The 24,330-nt window shown below is 55.6% G+C and overlaps 1 protein-coding gene across 4 annotated transcripts; it reads right to left on the bottom strand.

Moving 5' to 3' along the window:
• Positions 1 to 1,887: 1,887 nt before the first annotated feature.
• LAMC2 (laminin subunit gamma 2) lies at positions 1,888 to 19,818 on the bottom strand. Of its 4 annotated transcripts, none has more exons than XM_040565474.1 (23): positions 19,565 to 19,818; positions 15,455 to 15,643; positions 14,606 to 14,735; positions 13,874 to 13,972; positions 13,477 to 13,613; positions 13,067 to 13,189; positions 12,605 to 12,794; positions 12,187 to 12,299; positions 11,652 to 11,870; positions 10,858 to 11,037; positions 10,113 to 10,346; positions 9,343 to 9,479; positions 8,552 to 8,705; positions 8,064 to 8,269; positions 7,692 to 7,771; positions 7,087 to 7,224; positions 6,756 to 6,900; positions 6,374 to 6,523; positions 5,722 to 5,836; positions 5,105 to 5,304; positions 4,346 to 4,504; positions 4,158 to 4,257; positions 1,888 to 3,948 (listed from the first exon to the last, which is right to left on the bottom strand). In XM_040565474.1, the coding sequence occupies exons 1-23, from the start codon at positions 19,752 to 19,754 to the stop codon at positions 3,698 to 3,700; spliced, it is 3,639 nt and encodes a 1,212-aa protein (XP_040421408.1). In that variant the 5' UTR covers positions 19,755 to 19,818; the 3' UTR covers positions 1,888 to 3,697. The 4 variants fall into 4 exon arrangements, with proteins under 4 accessions (XP_040421408.1, XP_040421409.1, XP_040421410.1 ...); XM_040565475.1 differs by lacking the exon at positions 19,565 to 19,818 and adding an exon at positions 19,325 to 19,543; XM_040565476.1 differs by lacking the exon at positions 19,565 to 19,818 and adding an exon at positions 17,633 to 18,100.
• Positions 19,819 to 24,330: the final 4,512 nt, after the last annotated feature.

Here is a 24,330-nt window from a genome sequence, read left to right as displayed (position 1 = left end):
CCCCAGCAAGGGCCAGTACTGTGCTGTCACACATAAAGGCTGAGACTCCTCCAGGGTGTCTCAGGGAAAAAGCTGAATTTACTTCTTCTTCCTTAAAATCTACAAAGAGTCACGAGCTGGAAGCTTCAAAGACGGAAGCTTCCAAGACAAGACACTGCACTAAGCGTGGTGACCTGCTGGACACTGCTGCCCTGTGCTGTAAATTTGCCACAGCCCCCTCCAGAGAAGGTAGCTGGCATCTCTGCAACAGCAAGCGACCTCGGGCAAGACAACATTGCCTACAAACCCCAGGTCCTCACAGCGCACAGGGCTTCATGAGCAGCAGCTAGCGGCTCCGCAGAGGAAGGCCCAGCCAAGTCCCAGAAGGGAAAGCATGAGAGAGAGATGTGACATGAGCTGCCCAAAGGCCAGAAGAGGTCTTCCCCTGTCAGGGATTTCCCTCCACGTGAAGGCTAGATCAGAAATGGCTGTGAACGTGGCAGCTTGCCAACAAGCTGAATCCCACAGCTCCAGCTCTGCTATCTGCAGGCAGTTGTGTACATACCTCGAGGGGTGTGGAGATACGGGAAAAACAAACCAGAGAGGGTGGCCAGAGCATGCAGGAATCAGCACGCAGAGATGCCTCTTCTCCTGAGATGTCCTTCTGCTAGTTTGAGCTGCTAACCAACATCCTACTGAGCCCCCTTAGCTAATGCGTTGGGCAGGTACCCCTAGCTGGGTTTCTTGTCCATAAACACCCAATGTCTGTAAGCCAGTGGCTAGATTCCTCTGAATACATCGTCCTCACTGTCCTGTGTGGTCAGTTTTTCAGCCTCTCTGTCCTCTCCAACCCAGCACAGAAGTTATTCTAGACAACAGCCTCAGACATCATGCTCAGTTTTTAGCTCCAAGCTGGAGGAGAAAAAGTAATGTTAGAAGCCAGCCTCCAACACACACACACACACACACACACACACACACACACACACACACAGAGGGATTTTAACCTCTAGGAAAAGTGAAGCAGCTTTGAAGAGGGAGGAAGGATGGTGGATTTTAATGGCGGAAATGGGAAAACAAAAGAGGAGACACTAAGAAGGAGTGAAGGTGGCACATCTGAGAGCAAATTCAGATCCCCTTCTCCCTCCCTCCCTCAGGTACACAAGATGGGACGTGCGGGAAGCCAGCTGGCTTTCAATCTCATCGTGTTTAGGACGGCATGCCTTAGAGACATAGCGTTGTGATAGGGATGATGAATATATTCTGTCTTACTAGTCTTATCTACGCCTTCATGTATCCGCTCAGTAAAACTCACAGTACGGGGCAAGGATGGGGTGGGAGGGGGGTTTGTAACAGGTCAGTCAATGCTGGGATTGGTTTTGAAAACAGCTCTGGGTGGGTATGGGAAAGATCATCCCTCGAGATCCACGTAGGCGGTGGGGAGGTGAGGAAGGGGGTTTCCAGCGCATGGGTGGGGTGGGAGGAAGCTCTTGTGTTTGGGTCCTTGAACCTCCGATTTTAAAGTGTGATTTGCTGAAAGAGAAATGAACTTCAAATGCCTTTTGGAAAAAAAATGTGTGGGGGGAGGGGGGGGGTTGAAGTTGCCATGCCACCAATATCACTTTTGTGAAAGGTTTTGGAGCCTCATTTTTTTTTCTTCTGTTGCTATATGAAGAAATTGGTCATTGACAAAAGAAAAGTCTTTATCAGCAAAATGTTTAAATTATGTAATAAACAAAAGAAAAGAAAAACAGATGCTGCTGCTGTCATCCTTCACCACCGCTGTGTCTTTTTAAACCAGTCCCAAGACAGAGTCAGCATGAGGAGTGCAAGCTGCTGGGAGAACTCATGGCCATCCTCGCCAAAGCATGGCACTGGAGAAGATAAACCAGTAGGCAACAGCCAGCCAAAAGTATTCATTATTTATTGGCCTCCTCCCTTTCAAAAACCCAACTCATAGAAGAATTAAGTCAGCTCTGTAATACCTGTCCTATGCTGTACAATGGGAGAAGGAAAACATGCCAAAGGCAAGAATATTGCTTAAATACAAATACAACACAGACAATTACTCAGTATACCTTTATCAAGCAAAAGCACAGGCACTGCTTTACCAGAGAATCAGAGATAACGGGGTGGGTGAGTCCCCCAGAATGTCCTCCTCTGTCCAGAGCCTCCTCTTTCACCACCATGCGGCCCAGGGGGCTTCAGCAGGGCTGACCAGCACCTGAGAGCTCCCCCAAATGGCCTCTAAAGGAAGCTGGAAATGGAGTCAGAAAGGAGGTGGGCCCGCAGGAAAGCAGCAGGTGGCTGAAGGGAGGATTGCAGGCTTCTGTTCCTCCACGCTCTGCTCAGAAAAGACTTGTGGCAGAAGCAACCTGTGCACAATTACTCAGGTCTAGCGCCCTTTGCGAAACATCCCGCACCACACTTGAGGAAGGGGAGGGATCGGGCAGCACCAAACCAGAGGTGGAGAAACATTCAAGCCATTTTCAATACTCTAAAACAGATCAAATTAAAGCGCTGGCACTGCAGCAAGGATGGGACTGGGCTCTCAGATGCCAGCGTTTTTGGCTGTGATTCCCTCAGAGAAAGCTCCTGTTCCTGGGACAAGTGCCTGAGGTCCTGAGTGCCTATGCAGAGGGGAAACAACTTCGCTTTTCCTGGGCACATCCAGGGAGCTGCCTGGTACCAAACTGACCGGTCTCAGAAGGGAAAGTTGTGCTTGCGTGCATGTGTGTGTGATGGGCTGCTAGGGAGACCCATGTTTGCCCAGAAGGAGCTTTGACAAAAACCCATTCCTCAAGGGCTTTGGGACCCAAAAAGAAAGGGTGTCCTTTCCTCTTTGCTGAAGGGGACAGGTGGAGCAGAGGAAAGACTTTCCACTTGAGAAGCCCCAGCAATCCCCTCCTCCACCGACCTGCTAGTACAGGATCCCCTTCTTCCTCCATCTAGCACATCAGCCGGAGCTCCAAGCCAACTGGCATCATTTTCTTTCCTCTCTCTTCCACCTGCCTGCAATGCATGGTGGAAGACCTGCAGCTTTACAAAAGGGGTCATCAGCAGCATCTGATGCTGAATCTCTAAGCCACACCAAAAAAGCACACCAGAACCATTTCCAGCAAGGCCAGGACCAGGCAAGCTGGGAGGAGAGAGCCATGAGAAGCATCACCAGTGCCGTGGCTCAAAACTCATCCCTGCTTCCACTTCACGCTGCTCAGTCCCTGCCTGCTGAGCTCCAGAAGGTGAGGAAAGCCCCACAGAGAGCACAAGGAGGTGGCGGCAGTGTGAAAAGCAAGGAAAGGGACTTCAGTCCTTCTGTGTGTACCAGACCAGGAGAGGGGATCCAAAGGGGTTGGAGAACCTCTCAGCCCTGAGCTTCAGGCTCAGAACATGACTGTGCAAACTCCCCAGGTTGGCATCAAGCAACCCCCCCTGCACCTCAGAGAACTGCAGAAGGAATGGGCTCCTCAGTCAGCAGCACCTTCATGCAAGCAGGTGTCTCCTTCCTCCTGAAATTGAGGGACGGATCATTTTGAAAATCAGGGACTCTCCTGGGCCAGCGTGACAACGTGAACTTCAGCTGCTATGCTAAACTCAAATGTAAAGTTTAGTTTGACACAAGTCCAACGCAGCTGGTCCTGCCAGGACTGGGGAGAGCAGCTGGGCCGGGCTCTCCCACCTTCAGCCTGACTCAGGCTGCAGCCTTCCTGGAGCTGGCTCAAGGTAATTCAATGGCTTTTGTGTTGTAGCAGCCAGGAGGAAGACTTCTCTGGATGTCCTCCAGGTTCTTAATATCTGCTAGGATCTCATCAATGCTCATGTCCAGTTTCTGTACCCGGACCTTCTGCAGCGTGGCTCTTTGCTCCAGCTCTGACATCTGTTTCTTCAGCCGGTTGGTTTTGGTTTTGGCTTTACCAAAATTCAGCTCAAGCTGCTTCAGGCCTTCTTCATCCACAGCACCAGGCTGGTCTGTTGCACGGGAGGGAAACAAGGAATAAGTAACCATGGGTGGAGGCTGAGGACTAGCTCCTCCTAGATACTTCATCTTTACCCTGCTCTCCAGCCAATTTACAGGTGTCATCTGAGGCAAGTTCCCACAAAACACTCGGCACCCCCACGCAGAGCCCAGTGGTGGCCTGATTTGAGCTACATGGCTACAGCAACATTGCAAAACCTACTCATCAGATGCAGCAGCTCCTCCAGGGCACTTAGTGTCTCCTGCACGGCCACCTCTGCCTGGTCAGCCTCGTAATGGACACTTTGAGCTTCCTGAGCTGTCTGAAGAATGCAAGGTGGAAGCTGTAAATCAAAGCCTTGCCCAAATGTCAGCAGGGAAGGGGACAAGGTGTGGGAGCCAGGGACCCACCTCCCGTATCACAGCGGTATCCGCCTCAACCTCTGAGATCTTGCCCTTGAATTCTCCATCCACTTCTTTGGCCTCGTGCTGCAGGGCTGCCACTGCCTTCTCCAGGGCGAGGACACCATCAGCTGTTTTGTTGGCCTCCAACTTCAGCCGTGTGAGCTCCTACAGAAGGGAAAGGCATTTTGCTCGGGGGCAGAGAATGGCTGGAATCACTCTGGGTGCACCCAGGCGTGGAACTGGTGGGAACTGGGTCCTTCCAGGTACCCTGGGACCCAAGTTATCACAGGTTCTCCTGCGTCCTTCATGTGCTCTCACCAGCTGGTGCAGAGAGTTGTTTGTACGATCAGGGCTCAGCCCATCTGGCACATGCTATTGAGTCCCTGGGGAATTACGACGCGCAGTTTGGGTGTCAGACCCACCAGCACCAAGCCTGGGATCTCATGAGCCTGTCAGCAGCTCTGGCCATAGCAGTGACAGGTAAGGGCTCAGTGTGAAAAATCCCCTTGGTCACCAAGAGGTGGCTACAGAAAGATACTACAGAGATCCCCATGGGACAAATTTGCCTGCAGAGATCCCCATGCACCCACTCTTTTCCAGCTACCTCAGGTATCTCTGCACGATCCACTATAGACAAAAGTCAACAAAAAAGCCAATGCATCACATCCACCACAAAGACCACAGGGGTCACCAACCATCTCCTCCTCCACAGTTTGTCCTTCCAAACCTCTTTTTGCCAGCAATAGCACCAGGGCTTGTCCTCACCTGCTGGATCCCCATGGTGATTTCCTTCGCTTCTCCTGCTATGCTGCTGGCTGCTTTGGATTCCGAAGCAGCATTGCCTAGGATGGTTTCCGCTCGGTCTGTTTTCTCCCTGGCGCTTGCTACCATGCTGCTGATAATTGGAAGCCTTCTCATAGCATCTTCAGCTTCCCTTCTCTTGTCATCTGCTTGCAGGTTAAACTCTAAAAGAAATGCACACCAGCATGAAGTGGCATTACCTGTGTGAGAACTCATGAGGGGGAGAAAAGGAAGGGTTTTCCTCCTGGCTTGGCCTGGTTTAGACTTCTCTCATCTTCCAGAAAGTCTGGCCACAATGGTGACAGCACAAGTAAGAAAGGAGGAGAGGAGCAATTGCCAGAGAGGATCTCCTACAGGTGTTTGCTCCTTCTCACAAGAGCTGCTGGCCTGGTGGGGGCACTGGGACAATCACCAGGCCCTGGGCAGCATGTCCCCACCACAGACACGGTGCGGAGCAGCACGTGATGCCACCACCCCGGCTCTGAGGACATTTCTGGCAGAGGCCACCTGCAGCCCACTGAGCACATTCAGCTGTAACACGGAATTTGGGAGCAAGGAAGAGGTCAGGAGCACAAGGTTACCCCGCAGGCTCTTCAGGATCTGCTCCACTTCATAAAAGGTGGCGTTGCCGGCACTCATTGCTTGCAGGGCTGTGCTCCTGGCAAGGTTGGCTCGGGACAGCAGCTGGGTCAGCATCTGTGACAGACCGAGGGGACACAATGAGGTGAAGGACGCAGCACAGGAGCATCAGATGGTCCCAGGGCAGTCACAAGAACCACAGCAGCAGCCTGCAAGGAGCTGTGCTGAGAGAGAAGACTGCAAGCCCATTCCCAAATGCCTGCTGTTTCCCCTGAACCTAGGTTACCACAGCCTGATCTATCAGCAGAGGCTTGCGTGAGCGCTCCTCAACCGGCTCAAGCCACCGTGAGCCACCTTAGCTCCAGTCTGTCCTGGAGCAGGTCCCTAACCTGCCTCACGTGGAGGAGGTGTGCTAGGGAGAGCCTGCACCAGCAGCTCTGAGCACATGGTGGCATCTCACTCCAGCTCTGGCAGAACCAGAAGAAGGTGGGACCAATCCCAACGGGCCGTGTTTGGGGAAATGTGCCATCCTGCAGCATGGCAGGGTGACATCCAGCCCCTTTGTGGCACAGGGGAGGACAGTGCATAGTGTCTGCAATGCAAGGGACATGCCACCTGCAGCTCAAGCTCAAGGTGACTCAGTCAGTGACTTACTGCTCTCTCGCCTTCTCCTCTCTGCAGCAGCTGCTTGATTTCTTCTTCCCAGAGGCCCGTGCGGCTCTGCAGCTGCCTGTACTGTGCCGTGTACATGTCCACCATGCTCAGGAGAGCATTTGCATCCTTCTTCAGCTGGGTTGCCTCCCCCTGAAACACAAAGATGGGATCACTGCCTTGGGGGGGCTCAATGTCACCCTGTTGTTCACGGGGAACTGTGGCAAGCAGCGATGGATGCTCGTACCACAGCCAGCTGCAGGGGCAGAAGGGTGAGGAGTGGGACAACCAGGGCCCAGCTGGGATGGGGTCCTGGAACAGGATGAGCTGATGGGGGGGCAGGATGAAAGGGGATGGCTTGGCCCCACAGGATCAAAGCCCTCACCTCAAAGGACCCAAAATTGGTCTTCATCAGGCGAGACAGGGAGCTGAGGAGCATCAGGCTGCTCTGATAAGCCTTGTCTGCCTCAGAGGCTGTCCTGTCAGCCTTGGACTCCAGGCCTCCAGCCAGTGACTTCAGCTCCTCATACCTGCGCAGATACAACGTGGAAGACTAAACCCAAGGACTAAAGTCAAGTCCTACCATCCTGCCTCCAGCTGCATGTTTCTGACACATAGCTGAGGAGGCCGGGGGGGGGGGGACACAGAGGCTTGGACACCCCTCTCCTCCACCCCGCAGCCCCTTTCCCTCCGCTGAGACATAGCCATCAACTTACTTCTGGAGCAGCCCTTGCAGGGAACCAGAGGCCGCTGCCTCCCCACTCACAGCCATGCGCACCAGCTCCAGTGCCTGCTGCGAGTCATCCTGCGCCGCCTTCGTGGCTTGCTCGATGTTGTTTGCTGCTTGCATGTGGCTGAAAAGCACGGGAGGAGCCTTGTGAGAAGAGCTTCCCACCCAAGTTTCTTCCATCGATGTCCTTTGCGGTTTTATCCAGAGGTGCTGGGTCAGGCTCTCCCAGGAAATGTGATTTGTTTGAGAAGGGGACCTGCACCTTGGGATCATCTGCTTCGCTTGTTCCTCCTGCATCTCCCCAGGGCAGAGGAGCACCAGAGGAATAGGTAGATGCTGCCTGTTCCAGCTGGATGCCCATGGGCCAAACTCTGACCAGGAAGATGCTTGTAAAACACACTGCCCAACATCACTCTCATGGGAAACAGGGGACACCAAAGACAACCCAGCAGACATGTCTCCCCTGCTCCAGGACTTGTATGGAGCCCACGGGAGCTGCAGCGTCAGGGCTAGGCAAGGCCACCAAACTGGGCCCTCCCATGTTCCCAGCAGGCTCTTAGTCCCCTGCCAGCACCACGAGGAGGTACTCACCTGTTGGCTAACCTCAGAGCCTCTTGGGCCAGGATCAAGAACTTGTTTGAGCCTCCAGGCAAGTGTGAAACTGCAATAGTCTGAGGAGAGAGGGAGAGAAGTGTGATCGCTCTTCCCTGGCCTTGCATCCGATTCAGCAGGGAAAAAAGCAGCTGTGGCATGCTAAACCTCCAGAGCCACCCAGAGACCCTTGCCTGCAGCTCTCCAGATCCCAGCCCTACAGAAAGAGCCAGTCCTATCCACCACAATTTCTTCTCTGCTCACAAAGCAAATATCATAACTGTAACACGTCAAATTCTTTCTCTCTCCATGGACTTTTTCAACCCACTGGCTGGGCTGAACTAATAGCATGTCACACAAAGGTGCTCTTACGACTCGACCCAGGGTGGATCCACTTCGGTCCAGGTCCAGCCTGGCTCTCTCCAGCAGCTGCCTGGTGTCCTGCACCTGCCTCTCATACTGCCTGCTGAGAGACCTCAGCCTCTCCACCGTTGCCTTGGTGTCATCCAGCTGGCTCTGGCAACTGGACCCTTGTCCCTTCATCCTGGTTACACGGCTTTCCAGAGATCTGTCGGAGGCTGGGAAGAGGGAAAGAGGGAGGCAGTGGCTGAAATGAAGTGCAAAAAGGCAGGGACAGCAAAACCACACCGTGATATGACACAGGTTGCCCCTTCCCTTGGACTCTCAGTGGTCCCGTGCCATGGACACGCTCAGGGAAGTACACACAGCTGCCCCAGACTGTCATCTCCTGAACGATTTCTCTCAAGAGACAAATGTCCTCTCCACAGAGGCACCCCCAGAAGCCGCTCCCTCCCAGCCTACTCCTCCAGCCCTGTCTGATGGCAACCTTTGTGTGGTACCTTGCAGGCTGAGAGCTTCTCCAAGGATGGCCTGCAATGTCTCCTCAGCCAGCTGCATCTTCCTCTCCAGTTCCTCATCCATGACCCCGCCGCCAGCTTGTGCCTCTGAGAAAAGCAGCTCCAGCTCCTGCAGCTGCTGCAGGTACAGGTCCACCTGCAAAACACAGGTGGTCATCAGTGCATGGCCACCAAACCCATGGAGGAGAGGCCAGGGCATGAGCCAGACCCATAGCGTAGAAATATGGAGCAAGGAGTTGTTTTTTAGGTGAACACTGCTTGCTATGGGCACAGCAGGCCAGCAGCTCTAGGTCATTGTTTTTTACATCAGTTGAGTCAGATGCAAGCACAAACTTCAGGCGCAGCCTGCAGAACCACCTTTCCCTCTCATGGGGAAGCCAGGACAAGATGCTTGAGGGTAACCGTATCTTTGCATTCATTTCAGTGCAAAGCCACTCGTTTCTGCTCAGCTGCTGCCTTGCTGATCACAGCCATAACAAGGGCCACCATGAAGAGCCAGCGGGACCACAGCATTAGGGCTTCACCTGCTAACAGCCAGACCGATACAATGGCTGGGCTCTGCACCTCGGGATTGGCTGCAAATCTGCTGCCCGGCTGTGCTTCTGGGGAAGGAAAGCCAGGAAACAAGGATGGTCTCCCCTCCCACCTTTCTGCTCCAAGACCAAATGCTGATTGACCAGCTCAAACGATCTCCAAAGCTGGAGCATCCGCGTAGCTCTGTGCAGGGAGTGGGCTGCCCAGAGGGACAGACAGATGGACGCAGGGACACTCACCTGGGCTTTCACCTGGCTATAGCAGGCTGGGCACTCGCTCTGCTCGCAGTCGGGGCCCTCAAAGCCAGGCTTGCAGATGCAGCTCCCATCACTCCGGCATGTCAGGGGCTCGGCCCCCACCAAGTTGCAGTTGCAGGCTGTGGAGCATGGAGACAGGTCAGAGTGGCCAAGGACCAGGACCTTCCCTGCTCCTTGCTCTGGGCACGTCTTTCCACCCACTGCCTCTCCCTGCTTCCCTCCAACCTCGCTTTCCACAGGTGGGAAGTGTCCTAGGGAAGCCCCTAGGACATACATCAACCCCCACAAGGCACCCCGTGCTCTGACAAAGCCTTGGCTTTCGCAGCACCCACCGTCCCCAGGGCCCTGCCACCACTGGGGAACATGCACCTCCTGCCCGAGCTGGAGAGGGAGATCTGCTTTGGGTAACGCAGCTTGCCTCGGGTAAGCACTGCGAGCAAACACCCCTCGTCACCTCTGCCAAGGGCTTGGAGCACAGAACAAACACCAAAAGCCACAAGGCCAAAGTGCAAATGTACAGGGTCCATTAAGCCTTCTTGCATGCCAGCATGGACTTTCTTACTCATCCCCAGTGGTGGTGCTCAGACCGTGCCCACCGCAGGTTTGCCTTTACTTGGCCCCAGGGTGCTGCTGTGTGGTTTTTGGGTGCCGCACGCACAGCCCCCTGCAGCCGCAGGCTCTGGTTTGCTGAAACCTCCTGCAGCCAGGCTGTGTCCTCGAGCACAGCCCCCTGCCCGTCCCTGTCCTCATACCCTGGCACTTGTCGGCAGGGTTGGGGGCCAGGGGGTTCCCGAAGAAGCCATCCTTGCAGCGGTCACAGTAGAAGCCGGCTGTGTTGTAGATGCACTTGAGGCACTCGCCCGTCTGGCGGTTGCAGTTCCCCACAGCGTTGGGCTCCACGTTGCCGTTGCACTGGCAGGGCTGGCACGGCCGGGAGGCTGCGGGGTCTCCAAAATAGCCATCAGCACAGTACTCGCAGTTGGGCCCTGAGAAAGGGAGGGCGAGAAAAGCTCAGGGTCTTGGCCACAAACTGGAAGCCCCCAGCCTCCCTCAGCCCATGGGGATGGGGACGCTGTGCCTGAAGGCTGCCACCTCCCAAATGCCGAGCGCCCAAAGAGCTCCCAAAAGCTGAGTGCAATGATTTTCCTTGGCGAGTCATGTCCTACTGTTCCCCTCCCTCCCCATCAATCCTTTTCCCCACGCACTTTATCTGTTTGTACAATAACTTTCCCAGGTGATTGCAGGAACAGCTCTGTGTATGTACAGCACATGCAGCTCCAGGGCAGGGCACACACATTTGCACAGCCCTTGGCACGACGGGTGCTGGTGCTTTGCCTGAACACCAGGTTACCAGCAAGAGCAGCAGTGGGGTACACGGGTGGGGAAGCCTTGGCGAGAAGGCATGATTGACCACCCAGCCCACAGACACCCACACCTCCACGTAAAGCACACAAAAACTCCTGGGGATGGGCTAACAGACCAGAGCAAGGGCGTTACCGGCGGCTCCAGGAGGGCAGTGGTCACAGACGACTTCTTCTCTGCCCAGCACTGCCGAGCAGCCCTGGCCGTTGTTGCAGGGACATGCCCTGCAGCCATGCGGGGGCCGGGGGTCTCGGTAGAAGCCAAACGGGCAGCTGATGCTGTTGCCCACGTTTTCATCTCCCGAGTAGCATTCGCCTGAGGGAGGAAGGACAGGGTTTGGGACAAGCCTTTTGCTGTCACACCCCCGGCAGGACACCCTCCACGAATCCGAGCATGAGCAACTCAACGCTAGCTTTTCCCTTTGCATCAGAACTGAGGAGGGGACATACAGTGCCCTCAGCAAGGGTGCTGTTGGCATTTAGCTGAGGCCCCACCACACCACATCCATGTTCAACCTCATCCACGTTCGTTACTTTGAATTCACATTGCAACACTGCAGGCTGCTTTGGCAAAATGCGTAGTGAAGCATTTTCACATCACTCACTGATGTCTGTTCACACCATCCCTACCTTCAGAACACAAAGTGAGAAAAGATTGTGATGCTACCCAGGCAATAGGAGATGTTTTTCTGACCACAACCAGAACTAAGCCAAAGTTGACCCCAGCGTACCTTTCTTTTAATTCAGGCAGCAGCTCTTTCTAGGTTTTAGAGAGTTTTATCTGTGATGTTTCCTGTACTCCACCACCAGCCACCCGCAAGCCAGGGATCTCCCTCCCACATCCCCCCGTAGCTCGATTTTTGGGACACGGGCAGCCACCCTGCACCCCCGCTCTCCCAGCACACACAACGTGGTCACGACTCCTCTTACCAGTGTCCGGGTCACAAATTCCTCCCCCTTGGCAATTGCAGGGCACACAGATGCTGAACGGCCCCATGCTGGGAGCATCTCTCCGGTAGCCAGCAGCACAGCTCTCACAGAACTGGCCCTGGTACCCGTCGGGACACTGGCACCGCTCCACCCAGGGTGCGAGGATGCCGGCGGCAGGCTGTGCTGACACCAGGGTGATGTTGTCGATGTAGCCGATGCCTGGTGGGAGATGCAGCAGCTCACCTGCAAGATCCTGGCTTGCTCTGCAAGCCCCTGCATCTCTGCATCCATCTCCACATGGGCTGCGCTGCCAACCACAAAGAGTGGGGGCAGGTGGACCAGAGCTAAGGTCTTGTTTCCCCCACCCCACGGCTGTTGGCATCCTGCTAAAGCCCTTCATGATTTCATTTGGCCCATGTTATGACGTGTTTTTCTTTGTTAAACACCTTTTAGCATGGCTGCCTCCAGCTGGAGACTCGTCTGCAGCAAGGAGAGCTAAGCCTTGTGCCGTACGCTTGTGGCTCCCCCCACTTACTGTACTCCCCAAAGGTGGCTCGGATCCAGAGGGCCGTCAGGTTCCCCAGCAGCCTGCGATATTCAAAGTAATTCAGCCTGGGGCTCCACTTGCTGCTGGGGTGCTCATCCAACCTGCGCACGGGACCAGGTAGAAGCTGTGTTGAAGACCATGAGCTGTCCCAGCTGCTCTCTCCCATCTCCCTCCTGTGCCCAAAGCACCAGGGGACAACCTCCACCTGCACAACCGGCACCAAGCGAAGCCCCCATCCTGACTCAGGAGAGATCTCCTACCACCCTCTCACCCTCATCCTTGTCCACGAGGAGAGATGCACAGAGCACCAACCCAAACCACTTAAGCCTGGCCGCCTCTGAGGGACCTTAGCTAGGTCCCTGAGCCCACCAAGCTCACCCTGCCCGAATCCCGAGTTCCCCTTCACCTGAAGGTGTACGTCTGGCTGACGCCACAGGGCAGGATCTTCCCGGGAGGCAAGAAGGGGGCAGTGACTCGCAGGCCAGCTCCTTCCAGGACCACGTCGTGCGGGGAGGGTTGCTGTCCCCCTCGGTCCAGACGGTAATCAAAGGAGAGCACCTGGCCGTAGCTCAGCTGCTGGTTCCCAAGGAATTTGGCTGCAAATGGAAGCAGGGGAGAGGACCGGAGGGAAGGAATTACAGGCTTAAAGTTTTGCTTTCCTCCTGAAGGCACACTCCGCAGGGTCAGACCAAGCAGCACTGCAGTGGCTGACCCCAGCATCACCTCCCAGGCTGGGGAAGCACTGGGGGGTGTCACCTCCCTGCCCCAGGACGGTCCCTTCACTCTGCCCATGCCACCTCCTTCCCCAGCCCCGCCGACCCCCGCAGGTCACCCCCTTCTGCCTCGATCAGCTGGGCTCTGTGCATACCAGGTGCCACAAAGTAGAGCGCTTCCCGTGTCCTCGCCGCTATGAACACATCCTGGTGGCGTGGAGACCACTGGAGCTCAGCTGGGGACCCATTCTCACGGACCCCTGTCCAGCCTTCTGCACCTGGAGGGCAAGCACAGAGGAAGCACCCCCAGTCAGAGACAGGGAAGGGTGCTTCCAGCTCTCCAGCATCTTCTGCAAGCTGCATCTTTCCAAAAAAAAAAAAAAAAAACCCTCTGGTTTCCTGTGTCTTGACCTGCTTGCCGCCACACCCTGCTTGTACCCACACCAACAACCTCATTGACAGCAGCTGGGAACGCCTGTCCAGGGCTCCTCTGGTAACTCAAGGGCAGGGGGGTGGCAACAACCCCCCCTGCACACCAGCCCTGGGGCTGCAGGGATGGCCTCACCTTGCTGGAAGCTGGAGGTGATCCTGTGGATGCTGTAATTCTCTGCACTGACACATGAGGATGAGTGTCCATAGCAGAAACATGGTGAGCATCCTGCTGGGTTTCTAGCATCCAAGTTATAGAAGTTTTGTTTGCACCTGGAAAAGAAAGGCTACAATGCTCGCGTGGTTTTTCTCCTCTCCCTCCCACGCTCAGCCTGCTGTAGGACACAAACCTGCACACAGCAAACTCAACCAACCCTCCGAAGGCAGCCGTGTGCACCCATTGCTGCCTTTCAGGGTTGCCCCCAGGGCAAGCCTGCAGGCATCTCCCCTCCTGCGGGGGGGCTCGGTGAGCATCTGGGAGTGGGGATGGGGATGAGCCCGGGCACGGTGCCCCGAGCCCCCTGGACACCCACCTGTCGCAGCGCTCACCAGTGGTGCCGCCCTTGCAGACGCAGCGGCCCGAGATGCACTCCCCCGTGCTGCCGGCTGGGTCACAGGCACACTGCAGGCTCCTGCAACGGGGACAGCAGGGACATCACGGTGACCTCCAGATCAGCGGGGGGCTCGGTGCCCCAGCGCACTGGTCATATGAGACATCAGAGAATCCACCCCCCCCCCCAGCTGGACCAGGGTGGGGCACAACGAGTAGGAAGAGGCTGCAGCACTGATGATGCTGACACTTCCAAAGGTGCTTAACATGTGAAGGGGGCTGGTCCTGCTGTTCACAGGGTCTGGTCCTTCTCTTAATGACCTGCTCTTAATAAACACCTACATCCAACAGCAATTTTTGCACGGATGTGATTGCAGCAGGGCCGTCGCTACACAGGACAGTGACACTGTGCAGACCCGCGCTTGGGCTGGTTTTGTTCTACATCACCTCGCCCAGCTGCTGCCTGTTCTGCATTAGCTGGATGGTAAAGCATTGCCTCAGAGAGCTGCTAAGCTCTCATTTTGGTGCCACCACGTGGCAGTGAGCTCTGCAGGCAGGATGGGAAGCCCACCCCTGCTCTCCCCAAGGATGGAGATGGGTCGCCCATGGGCAAACCCACCTATGAAACAAAGCACCTCTGCCCCGGTCAGCACAGGAGAGCCCCGGAGGTGGTCCCCGTGGCTGTCCCCATGCGTGGCTGGCCACCAGCACTTACTGCCCGTGTCTCTGGCACCCGGCCTCGGAGAAGGAGTGGAAGCCCGGCTGGCAGCGGTCGCACTTCTCGCCCATCACGCCAGGTTTGCAGCTGCAGCGGCCGTCACTGCTGCACTGAGGGCTGAGGGAGCCTGGATGGAGGAGCTGAGCTGGATTTTTCCACTCAAAGCATGGGGAGCCCCCCCTTTGCTCTCTCTGCTTGCCACCCGTTTTTCATGTTCGTTGGGGTGCTCCAGGCATCATTTCTCCTTAAAACTGCAGCAATGTGAAAAGCAGGCAGAGGAACTGGGGCGGGGCTGAAGCTTACCACCCACCCCGCAGCATGGTGGCCCTTTGCAGCACGTCCTGTCCCCAGGTGTGATGCTGTGAGCTCAGGAATTAGCCTTTCACTTTTACGGTGCAATTAAGGGACTTCATGGAGCCTGCCAAATGCTGCAACATGCAGAAACGTTGAGCCTGGCTCACGAGGCCAGCAAAAGCCTGGGCTCCCCATGCTGGGGCTTGGTTGGCATCCCCTGTGACAAGGGCAGGAGCAGTTCCCTGTGGGACAGCTCCTGGCTGGTCCTGGCCACCTGCCAGATTGAGGAGAGAGGGGAGCAGGAGGCACAGGGCAGACCTTGCCACAGCGCAGCCTGTTTGGGGGCTTGTTGGGGGGCCATTCTTCCTCTCTGCTCCTCTTTTTCTCCTCCTACCAGCCACAAGCTCTGCCAGGGCTACTGAGCCAAGCCTTGCACAAGTGCGAATGCACTCAATGGAGTCGGGGTTGGAAAACGCAGCAGAAATCCAACAAGCAAACTCTTTAGGCCTCCCTAACCCCACCGCCCTGTCAGCCCCGGTGGTGGCCCAGTACCCTGGGGGTGGCAGCGGCAGGGCAGGCAGCAGTCCCCGTCGCGCTGGCGGAAGTATCCCTCCTTGCAGCGCTCACAGCGGGGGCCCTCGGTGTTGCCCAAGCAGCTGAGGCAGCGGTACCCATTCCCCGTCTCCATCAGTAGGTGCCAGTCAAAGATGCACTGTCTGGACATCCCGTTGCAGTCGCAGGCTGGGGAGAAGAAAAGAGGAGGTTAGAGGGAAGGGTACTGACTGTGAAGCCCGCCCATGACCTGAGGAACAAGTCCAGGCCACACAAATCTCCCAAAATGAGCTCGGCGATGCTCTCAGTCCCGCCCCAGAGAGTCACCAGCCATGGCCACTGGAGGCCATGCTCCACAGTGGAGAGCTGTGCCACCAGCGCAAGGCATGCTTTGCTGCCAGTTATTTCCAGGCCAAATATGGGAGGGGAGGAAAGACATGCTCTCAGCATCCAGGAATGTTTTATGCTTGCTCGACAGCTGCACGTTTATCGGTGCACCACATTCAAGGTGGCACTGAAAGGGGGAGGCAGGTGGGACGAGAGCTGCTGTAGGCAATGCAACCTTGCTGAAAAGGGACCTGTGGCCAAGGTAGTGCTGTCCTCCCAACTGTCCGCTTGCTCCAGGGGAAAGCAGGGCCACCCAGGTCACCTCCAGCATGGCCCACGCCCCAAGCCCCTGCAGCACAGCCTGGCCCCCAGCCTCGCCCCCACCCCCCAGCTTCTCCAACACAAGGGAACTTAGGGTGCTCAGCAGCATCTCCTGCCCGCTCCCCTGGGCTGATGGGGACCCCTCATGTGTCTCCCTATGATGGTGTTTTAGAGGAATGTCTCCAAAACCATCCTGCTGCCTATGAACATAGAGCAACTGCCCAGGGAAACCTCCATCGTCTCCCACTTCCTCCAGGCCAGGCACCGTTTGGGCCGGGCAGTTTCAGAACCAGCTTTTGAGCAGAGGTGAGGTCTCTCCTGCCTGCTTGCCAGCCCTCAAACCTCCACTTCTGCCAGAAGTGAACCCAGCAGAGAAACCTCCACAGATGTTCACCAGGTGTCTTCACCCAGCTCCACGATGCAGGCTTCCTCGTGGCCAGGAGGTTGTGGCTGCTGGAGCGCCATGGAAGCGTGCTGATGGAGAGGCAGATAAAAATGCTGCTGGCAGCCTTACACCGGTGGCTGCACTTCACTGTGCCCTCCCCAGGAAGAAAAGCTTCGCCTGCCAACATCGAAGCATGACTGATGTGGGAAGGTCAGACGTGAGGCCTTGTGTTCCAGTAAAGCCAGGGCACACTGAGACCTCCAGAGAGCAGCGGCAGATATCTCATCAGGTGTGCTTGCTCCGGGGCCCCTCATCATTGCCTTGTCCATTTCTTCTTGAGAAGCCACCTCCAGTTACTTGCAAAGCCCTCAGGTACCAGTACTACAGCACAAGGAGCCTTACTGCAGAGGAGTGTCTCAGTTCAGCAGCAGCACCAACTAGAGCAGCTGAGGCTGGGAGAATGACTGGCAAAGACAGGCAGCAGAAAGACGTGACCTGAGGGATAAAGCAGGACCCTCAAGGGTGCAGAGCCTGCTGAGGAGCCGCTCCAAGCTGCCCTGGCACTGCCCACAAAGGTCCGTCCCAAGCCGGCTTCCACCTGGTGCCCTCAGCCACCGAAGACCTCTCTCCCCCCCTGTCCCGGGGCCCCTGCCATTCCTGGGCCAAGGCCGAGCCTGCAGGCCCACTGCCATCAGCCCATCAGCACTCGTGTACCTGAGGAGCACGTTCAGCCCAGCCTGATACTGAGAGGAACGATGACAACCTGGCGCAAACAGGGACAGAGCTTTCCTAGCTCTAGCAAGTGTGGCTCTTGGTCCAGCCCTGCCACCAGGAGCCTGGCACCCAGCACTGCCCAGCCTGCTGGGGACACCTGCAGGAGCCCAAGTCCTGTCTTGGTCGGAGTGGAAGAAACGCTCAGAGCCTCAGTAGACATCTCCAGTGACCAAAGGGCAGAAATGATTAAAAAAAAAAAAATTCTCCAAAAGAAGCACCATGGGATTTTGTTTCCCAAGGTATTTGCACTCGCCTGCACGCTGTGACTGCTTGGTGCCCGTCCCCTCCCGTTCCCTCCATATTAAAGCATTTAACCCCACCCACACCTCGCCCTGCACGATCCAGAGGATTTAACAATCCAGAGGATTTACTAGCTTGCCAAATCACAGCTCCCCGGGGAAGGAAAGCCTGTTCTCAGGTCTTGCTCCAAGGCTGAAGCATGTTGAGAGCTGACTCCCAGCCTTGGCATGGATTCAGGGCTGGCTAACACGAAGCTGTTCACAATGCTACTGCAGGTTGGTGCCACGGCCTCACCGCTGCTGCTGGTCTTCTCTTGGAGCCTGGCAGCCTTCGGCAGGCTGAGCATTACCACAGGTGAAGCAAGATGGAGCCGACTCAAAGCCAAGGACAGGAGCTGCTCTGCAGCTGGGTGCCCCAAGGCCCTACCCACAGATTTCTTCAGTGCCGCATCGGGATGAGGGAGGTCTGGGGCACACATCCAGTAGGACCTCGCTCCCCAAGCTTCCACCCAGCAGAATAAAACATGAAAAATGTTTGGTTGCTGTGCTGATGTAAACCCCAACATAGGAAAGGCTTGGATAAGGAGACAGTTCTTTCCAACGCAGTGAATAAGCACGCTGCGCCTTGGCTACAGACACTGCAGTGCCGACTTTGAGAAGCACACATGTACCACAGCAGCCAGCACCAGGCTAGAGATGTCAGCTTGTCTGCATGCTTGCTGTCATAGGTGCTCTGCAGCCTGGTAATCTTCCATTGGATCTCCCCAAGCCAAGAATCGCAGCCGGGAGCCTCCAAGTCTTCGCTGAAATCTTCAAACAGCCATTGCCACCCAGAGGAGCTCAGAGCTGTGAGCCCCTCACCTTCCTCGTACACCCCAGCCCACCTCCGCTCAGGCAACTGAAGCCCCTTTTTCCTCCCTCATTTCGCACTCAAAGGGTTGGAAAGCTGTGAGCCGCCCCCCACCCTAGCTCATCCCCACACCCTGGAGAATCTTAAACCAGCCCCAACCAACGCCTGGGGACGTGTGCTGCAGCCAAGGCAGCGAGCAGAGGCAGAAAATAAAAATCTCCATCGGTGTTTTAGAACACAATTATGGCTGCTGTAGTAATTACCCAATTAGCAAGCAAACCAAATTAGGTCTGTCCTTTAAAAACGCACTCATTCAGCACTTTTTTCCCCTATCATGTTCCACTGCGCTTAAATGAAATCTGATATAAAGGGAGCTGCTTCAAATCCTGCAAGCCTATTTCCGAGCAGCAGTATTACAGAGAAACAAACAAAAACAACTGAGGCTGCTCAGCATTTATGAAGAACATGTAAAGAGCTGATTTTGGTCTTTAGGACTGCGTGCATCCCGTAAGGCTCCAGCTCACACGAAACACAAACTCCGCATGTGTTGCTGCTGGATCCTGGACGCTTCCAGCTCTTCCTCGGGCTCAGCCAGCAAACACGCTGGTTATCAGCGGCGGCAGGCAAACAAATCCCTTCCCTGTGCAATCCTTGTGCTCACACCCAAATCCCACCCAGGCAGCCAAGCTTTCCTCAGAAAGCAATAAAGTAATTACACCCAAACAAGTTACTCAAAAGGGACGCTGGTAAAAACTGGTCTAGGTGCTCACGGGAATTTAGCTCCAGAGGAAGCCTGAGGAGAAGCACTTTAGGGGTGTGGGTTTATCCCCAGCAGCAGGAGGGGAGAGCGTGGCCCAGCAGAAGAGCGCTGCTGGACCCAAAGGGCTCCACATTCCCGGGGTTGGCAGCAAAGCTGCCAGCAGGACAGCTTTCCAGCCCCAGAGCAGACCTCCCCAGCCCCCTGAAAGCCTCACCTTCTCCTCCTTCGGTGCTGAGGGCTGCAAGCAGCGGGGACACTGCCAGGACCACGAGCCAGCACCTGGCCATCGCCACAGCCCTGTGGCAGGCGCTGGGCACACAAAGCCCCAGCTCCAGGCTGCTGCACTTGAGCTCCGTTCTTATTTGTGTTCCCCCTCCACCCTCGTGGTTTTTATCAGCTCCTCCACCTGAGTCACTCCCAGCAGGAAGAGCGCGGGTGCCTTGCTCTGACTCACCGTGAACAGGGGAGCCCAGCCCAGCAGCGCAGCCAGGTGCACATGCGCCTGCCGCCAGCCAAAGGCATTGCCGACGACGGGACGCAGCACCCGAGGGCCTGCTGGTGACACCGTCCCGGGGAAAATGGCTGCTGGGACAACATGACTTGGATGGTGGCTGCCCAGCTCTGTCCCGTCCACGCTCCTCCATACGGGCTTTGCCACCGCCCTCCAGGCAGGTCGGCACATAGGAGCGGGGCTGCCCGGGCACGCCGGCGGCACAACAGGTAGCGGAGTGAGAGGGGATGAGATCATGGGGAGCCCAAGGAGGGGGGACAGGGGCTGCCCGTGCAGCCTCCCGGGACGCTGAGCCACCCTGCCAGAGCAGGGCTGGAGGGAGGCAGGAAGAGGGGCCCAGCAGGACCCACAGCCAAAGGCTTCTGGGGATGCAAAAAGCCCCTGAAGTCAGCTTGGACACACGCTAATAAAAAAAAATTAAAAAAAAAAAAAAAAGTCTATCAGGATCTACAGGCATTAAGTTCAGGAAATCCCCACACCTAGAGATGGGAGAAAGGCTGGGAATTATCAGCGACTGTCATGCGTGTTTATCTGCTTTTACACCTGAGACAGAAAATAAGGTTAAACAGGCCATTGGTCTGGCCCAGTACAGCTGCGTTTGTGCTGGAAAGGGATGAGGACCAGATGCCCCGGAGCCCCGTGCCCATCGGCGTTTTGGTCGCAAGGGCTGCAGACTTGCCGTGTGAGACCCGAAGGCAGTTCTGCCTTGCTCCTCACCTGCACGTCTGAGGCAGCCGCGACCGAGTCCGCAGGGGAGGAGAGCAGTCTGAAGGCCGGGTGTGCTGGGTTTGGGTGGCAGGGGGTGAGCAGAGCCCAGACGCTGCCCCATGGCAGAGAATGGTCAGTGCCAGCCGGCTCCAGAAGGACCCACTGCTGGCCAAGCCGAGCCAGTGAGTGCATTTTGAAGAAAGGGAAAAACTGCTGCATGACAGCAGTGGGGAGAGAGGAGTGAGAAAACACAGAGGAAACAGCTCTGCAGAAACCGAGGTCAGTGAAGGAGGGGAGTTCTTCTCAAAGAGCTGCAGCCTGGGGGAAGCCCACTGAGGACCAGTTTGGGAAGGACGGCATCCCATGGGAGGGGACCATGAACCGTACCCCTGTCCTTATCTCAACCCTTGAGCCTGTTTTCACTGTATTTTTTCCCTGCCTTCCTTTGAGGAGCGGGAATGAGAGAGCGCAGCAGTGGCATTAATTTTGCTATCAGTGTGAAACCTCCACACCAGGGCCTCCCAGCCCTTCCCATAGCCAAACACGCAGGAGAAATGGGACGCTGGCACATCCCTGTGACCCCCGAAAGCAGCCCCGAGGCTGATCTCAGGGAAGGATGGTCCTCATGCTGCAGCTCAGCACTGCTTATTGCCTTGATCTGTGACCGCGAGTGGGCCACGGACACCAGCACCTGCAGATGAAGGTGCCCAACAAGTTCACCCCCAGCCCAACGCTGCAGTTACCTTTCTGCCTTAGGGACTGGAGCCCAGCCCAAATTAGGCTGACACTCTGCTCCTTCCAAAGCTAACAGATCTGGGCTAATTAACATTCAGGTCTCCTCCTGAACCTTTTAAGGTGCCCAACAGCCTCAGCGCACTGATGTACCCAGCGGTGACTCAGGGCTTCCCTCAGCGCCTCCTCGCGCCATGGTGACCTCCTAGTACAACCAGCCTGAATTCACTGCCTTTTGGTGACTCCATTTGCCAAGTTTAACCTGCCTCCGCTGACTGATTCAACTCTCTTTTACAAACAGGCTGCTCCCTTTTAATTGCTTACACTGTGTCTTAATATAGTTCACAACAAGGAAACCAGCTTCACAAATGCACTAGTGGCATATTGACATTTGACAACCAAGATCGTCTTGTCTGATTCTTTCATTATTTTTTAAGTAGGGAGACAAAAACACCGCATTCCCACCTATTTGGCAGAGTTCTTATAGGTCTGTTTATTCCTTTAGTGAAATGCACTTAATCCGTTCTGCTCCAAAACCCAAATTCTTGGCCGAGTTCTCTATTAGAAGACCAGCTCTCACCATCGGGAAGCTTTCCACAAGAATTGCGATTTTTCCTTATTTGGCTCTTTCATATTATTCCTTCTGTCTCGCCATTCGCACTCAGCCTCTGACCTCACTTCTGCAAACAAGCACTGACACAGCTCGCTCTCTAGTCATTTCTGCATATTTGCTTTGGTTACTCTTACCTCGTCATCCTCCACCATCACTCAAAGTCACCTCTAAAAGCTGCATTAATGCATACACAACACTACCCAAAGCAGAATTTCAAGGCCATGATTTTCAAAACACACTAGACCTGAAACAAACTGGTGCCCACCACCCACTGCAGGAGAATCGTCACCCATCTTGATGGCAGCACTGGCTGGAGAAGGCCTTACACAAACGTTGCTGCTCCCTTGGGACCTATGCAAAAGTGGGTTCTCCTCAGGTGCTTCCTCGCTTGCTTTCCTTCCAGCCGTTGCTGCCCCACATGCACGTGCTCACCTACACGTGTCCATGCACTGCAAAATCTGCCAGCAGAAGGAGCTTCCTCCCTGTCCCACAGTGCCTAAAGCAGAACACCAGTGGTGACTGGTTAATCCTTTAAAGACAGCCCCTTGCTCAGGAACATGTGGGCATCCTTCAGAAGACATCCTGTGGCACTTCTGTGGTTTTTATGGACACTTCTGGTGTACCTGGAGGCACAGCTTGGCAGCTGGGACAGCCCATGTTCAGGAGAGGCAAAACCCTAATTTCAGCCGCACAGAGCAGAAAAGAGATGGAGAATTTGGGCAAGGACTTGGTGGGACCCCCCAGACCCGGCCATGCTCACCAGAGCTGGCGGCTCCCCGCGTCGGGGGGGCAGAGGAACAAGAACCCAGCTGGACCCCAGCAGCAGTCCCACCACCTCCACATTTTATGCCAACAAGGCATAAAAAATTCACAGCCCTTGGCTCAGAGAAGCCACGTCTCGTATGCTAAAAATTCCCCCTGGATTACAGGGCAGGCTGAGCTGAGAGCCACCCCTGGTGACGGGGGTGACCCCGCAAAGATCACAGCCGCGGGGCTGCCTTTCTCTGGCTGGGATCCTGCCTGCGGGGCCGCAGCGGTGAGCAAGCGGGGCAGGGTGCAGCAAGGAAACGCCGTCACGTCTGGCCTTGCCTCGCCACCGCCCTGCCTGTACACGTGAGGGGATGAGACACAGACAGGCAGGCAGGAAGACAGGCAGGGACTCTGGCATATCTGTCTTGCTGTGCTCTCCCCATTTGCCTCCAGAGAGCAGCCTGGGAAGGGCCCCAAGCTCCACGAAGCCCCCTGGAGCTCCCCCTTTCTCTAGGACAAGCACCCAGCTGCTTTTCACCCCAGCTGTGAAGACTCCTCCTCTGCCCAGGTCCTTTCCATTGCCAGCTGACCCCCGTGCCAGCCTCTCCCTCCTCCAGAGAGCACAGGCATGAAAATGGAGTTTGACCTCGGAGAGTGGGAAAAGTCCCCGGAAATTAGAGAAAAGCCAGCAAAGCATGGTGCTGCCCCCTGTGAGCAAGGTCCCTCCTCTTGATGTCTACCTCAAGGTCAAGCTCAGCCCTCGCTGGGCAGAAACATCCCCCTCAGATCCTGGGTGGACTCCTGGGCTCAAATACCTGATAAGCTTCCTCAGCTCACTTCCTTTCACACCATCTTGTTTCCCAGGCCACAGCAACGAACAAGCCTGGAGAGAGGCTGCTGGGGAGCAGGTCCCTCAGGTCCCCACATCCCTGCAGCTCCTCACTGACCGTGGTGGCAGCTCCTGCCAGGGTCAGGCACTCCAGCCCTGGTGATCTGGCAAGGGGCTGTCAAAATAAGTGCAGGAAAAAGCACAGTACAATCTGACAAGACTGTGGAAGCGCTACCACAATTTCTCCAGAGTAGAGGAAATGGTTTGGAAAGTCCTTGCTCTGGTCAGACAGGTGTTCCCCTGCACTGGAGATACCCCCCCACATTGGTGGCACCACCCAGGGACATCAGGGAGCACCCCCAGGTTTCCTCCCACGCAAGAAGGGGAGAGAAGGGATTAGCTGTGATGCAAGTTAATGAGACATGCATTTTCCCCTGCAGAGAAAAAATAAAAAAAATCCGGTCTACAACTGTAAGATTTGTTTGATTTCAAAGCTACGTAGTCTGTTATCACAGTAATCTTTCCTAACATTCAAAACTTAATTCAGGAATAAAATCTCTCAGCTCTTGCTGACAGGACCCAGAAACAACAGAGAACATCCAGATTGTCAGCAGTTCCTGTTGAAGAAGTCCCAGGTCCTTTATGTAGGGTTTCCATTTCCCTTTCAGTCCTTTCACCCCAGCAGCCCCTTGCTTTTCAGCAAGCCAGCTGTAAGCAGAAAAGATTGTACCCCTAAAATGCAGAGAGCCACCCCTCCAACCCTCCTGTTCCTTCAAGGAGAGCTCAGCTCCAACAGCGTTGCACGGATGGCACACACTCTTATTTCCAAAGGACTGGAAAAACAGCAGCGTAAAATTCATTGCAGTCAGTGCAATTGAGCTCTAGACACCGGGAGAAACCTGTGTTCAGTGTGCCCGTTTGCAGCCTGCTGCAGGAATTTGCAAATTGCTTTTCTCCTCCCTTCCCTGCCCCTCACCCAGCTCTTCCAGTTCACTGAGCAAGAGAAGAACCCCGTAACGGAGACAGACCCACATCGACCAGCACCAAAAAAGCAAAACTCAAAGGAATCCCAATGTA

Source organism: Cygnus olor, chromosome 8, assembly GCF_009769625.2.
Source record: "Cygnus olor isolate bCygOlo1 chromosome 8, bCygOlo1.pri.v2, whole genome shotgun sequence".
Classification (NCBI taxonomy): domain Eukaryota; kingdom Metazoa; phylum Chordata; class Aves; order Anseriformes; family Anatidae; genus Cygnus; species Cygnus olor.
Note: the sequence above shows the minus strand (reverse complement) of the source record. Positions and strands in the feature narration are given on the sequence as shown.

Coding starts and splice junctions, on each gene's coding strand:
- LAMC2 (XM_040565474.1), bottom strand. CDS start 19,754: ATGGAGGAGCGTGGACGGGACAGAGCTGGGCAGCCACCATCCAAGTCA. Junction 8,706..9,342: donor ATAGCCAGGTGAAAGCCCAG/GTGAGTGTCCCT, acceptor TGTGTTTTGCAG/GTGGACCTGTACCTGCAGCA. Junction 8,270..8,551: donor AGAAGCTCTCAGCCTGCAAG/GTACCACACAAA, acceptor CCCTCTTCCCAG/CCTCCGACAGATCTCTGGAA.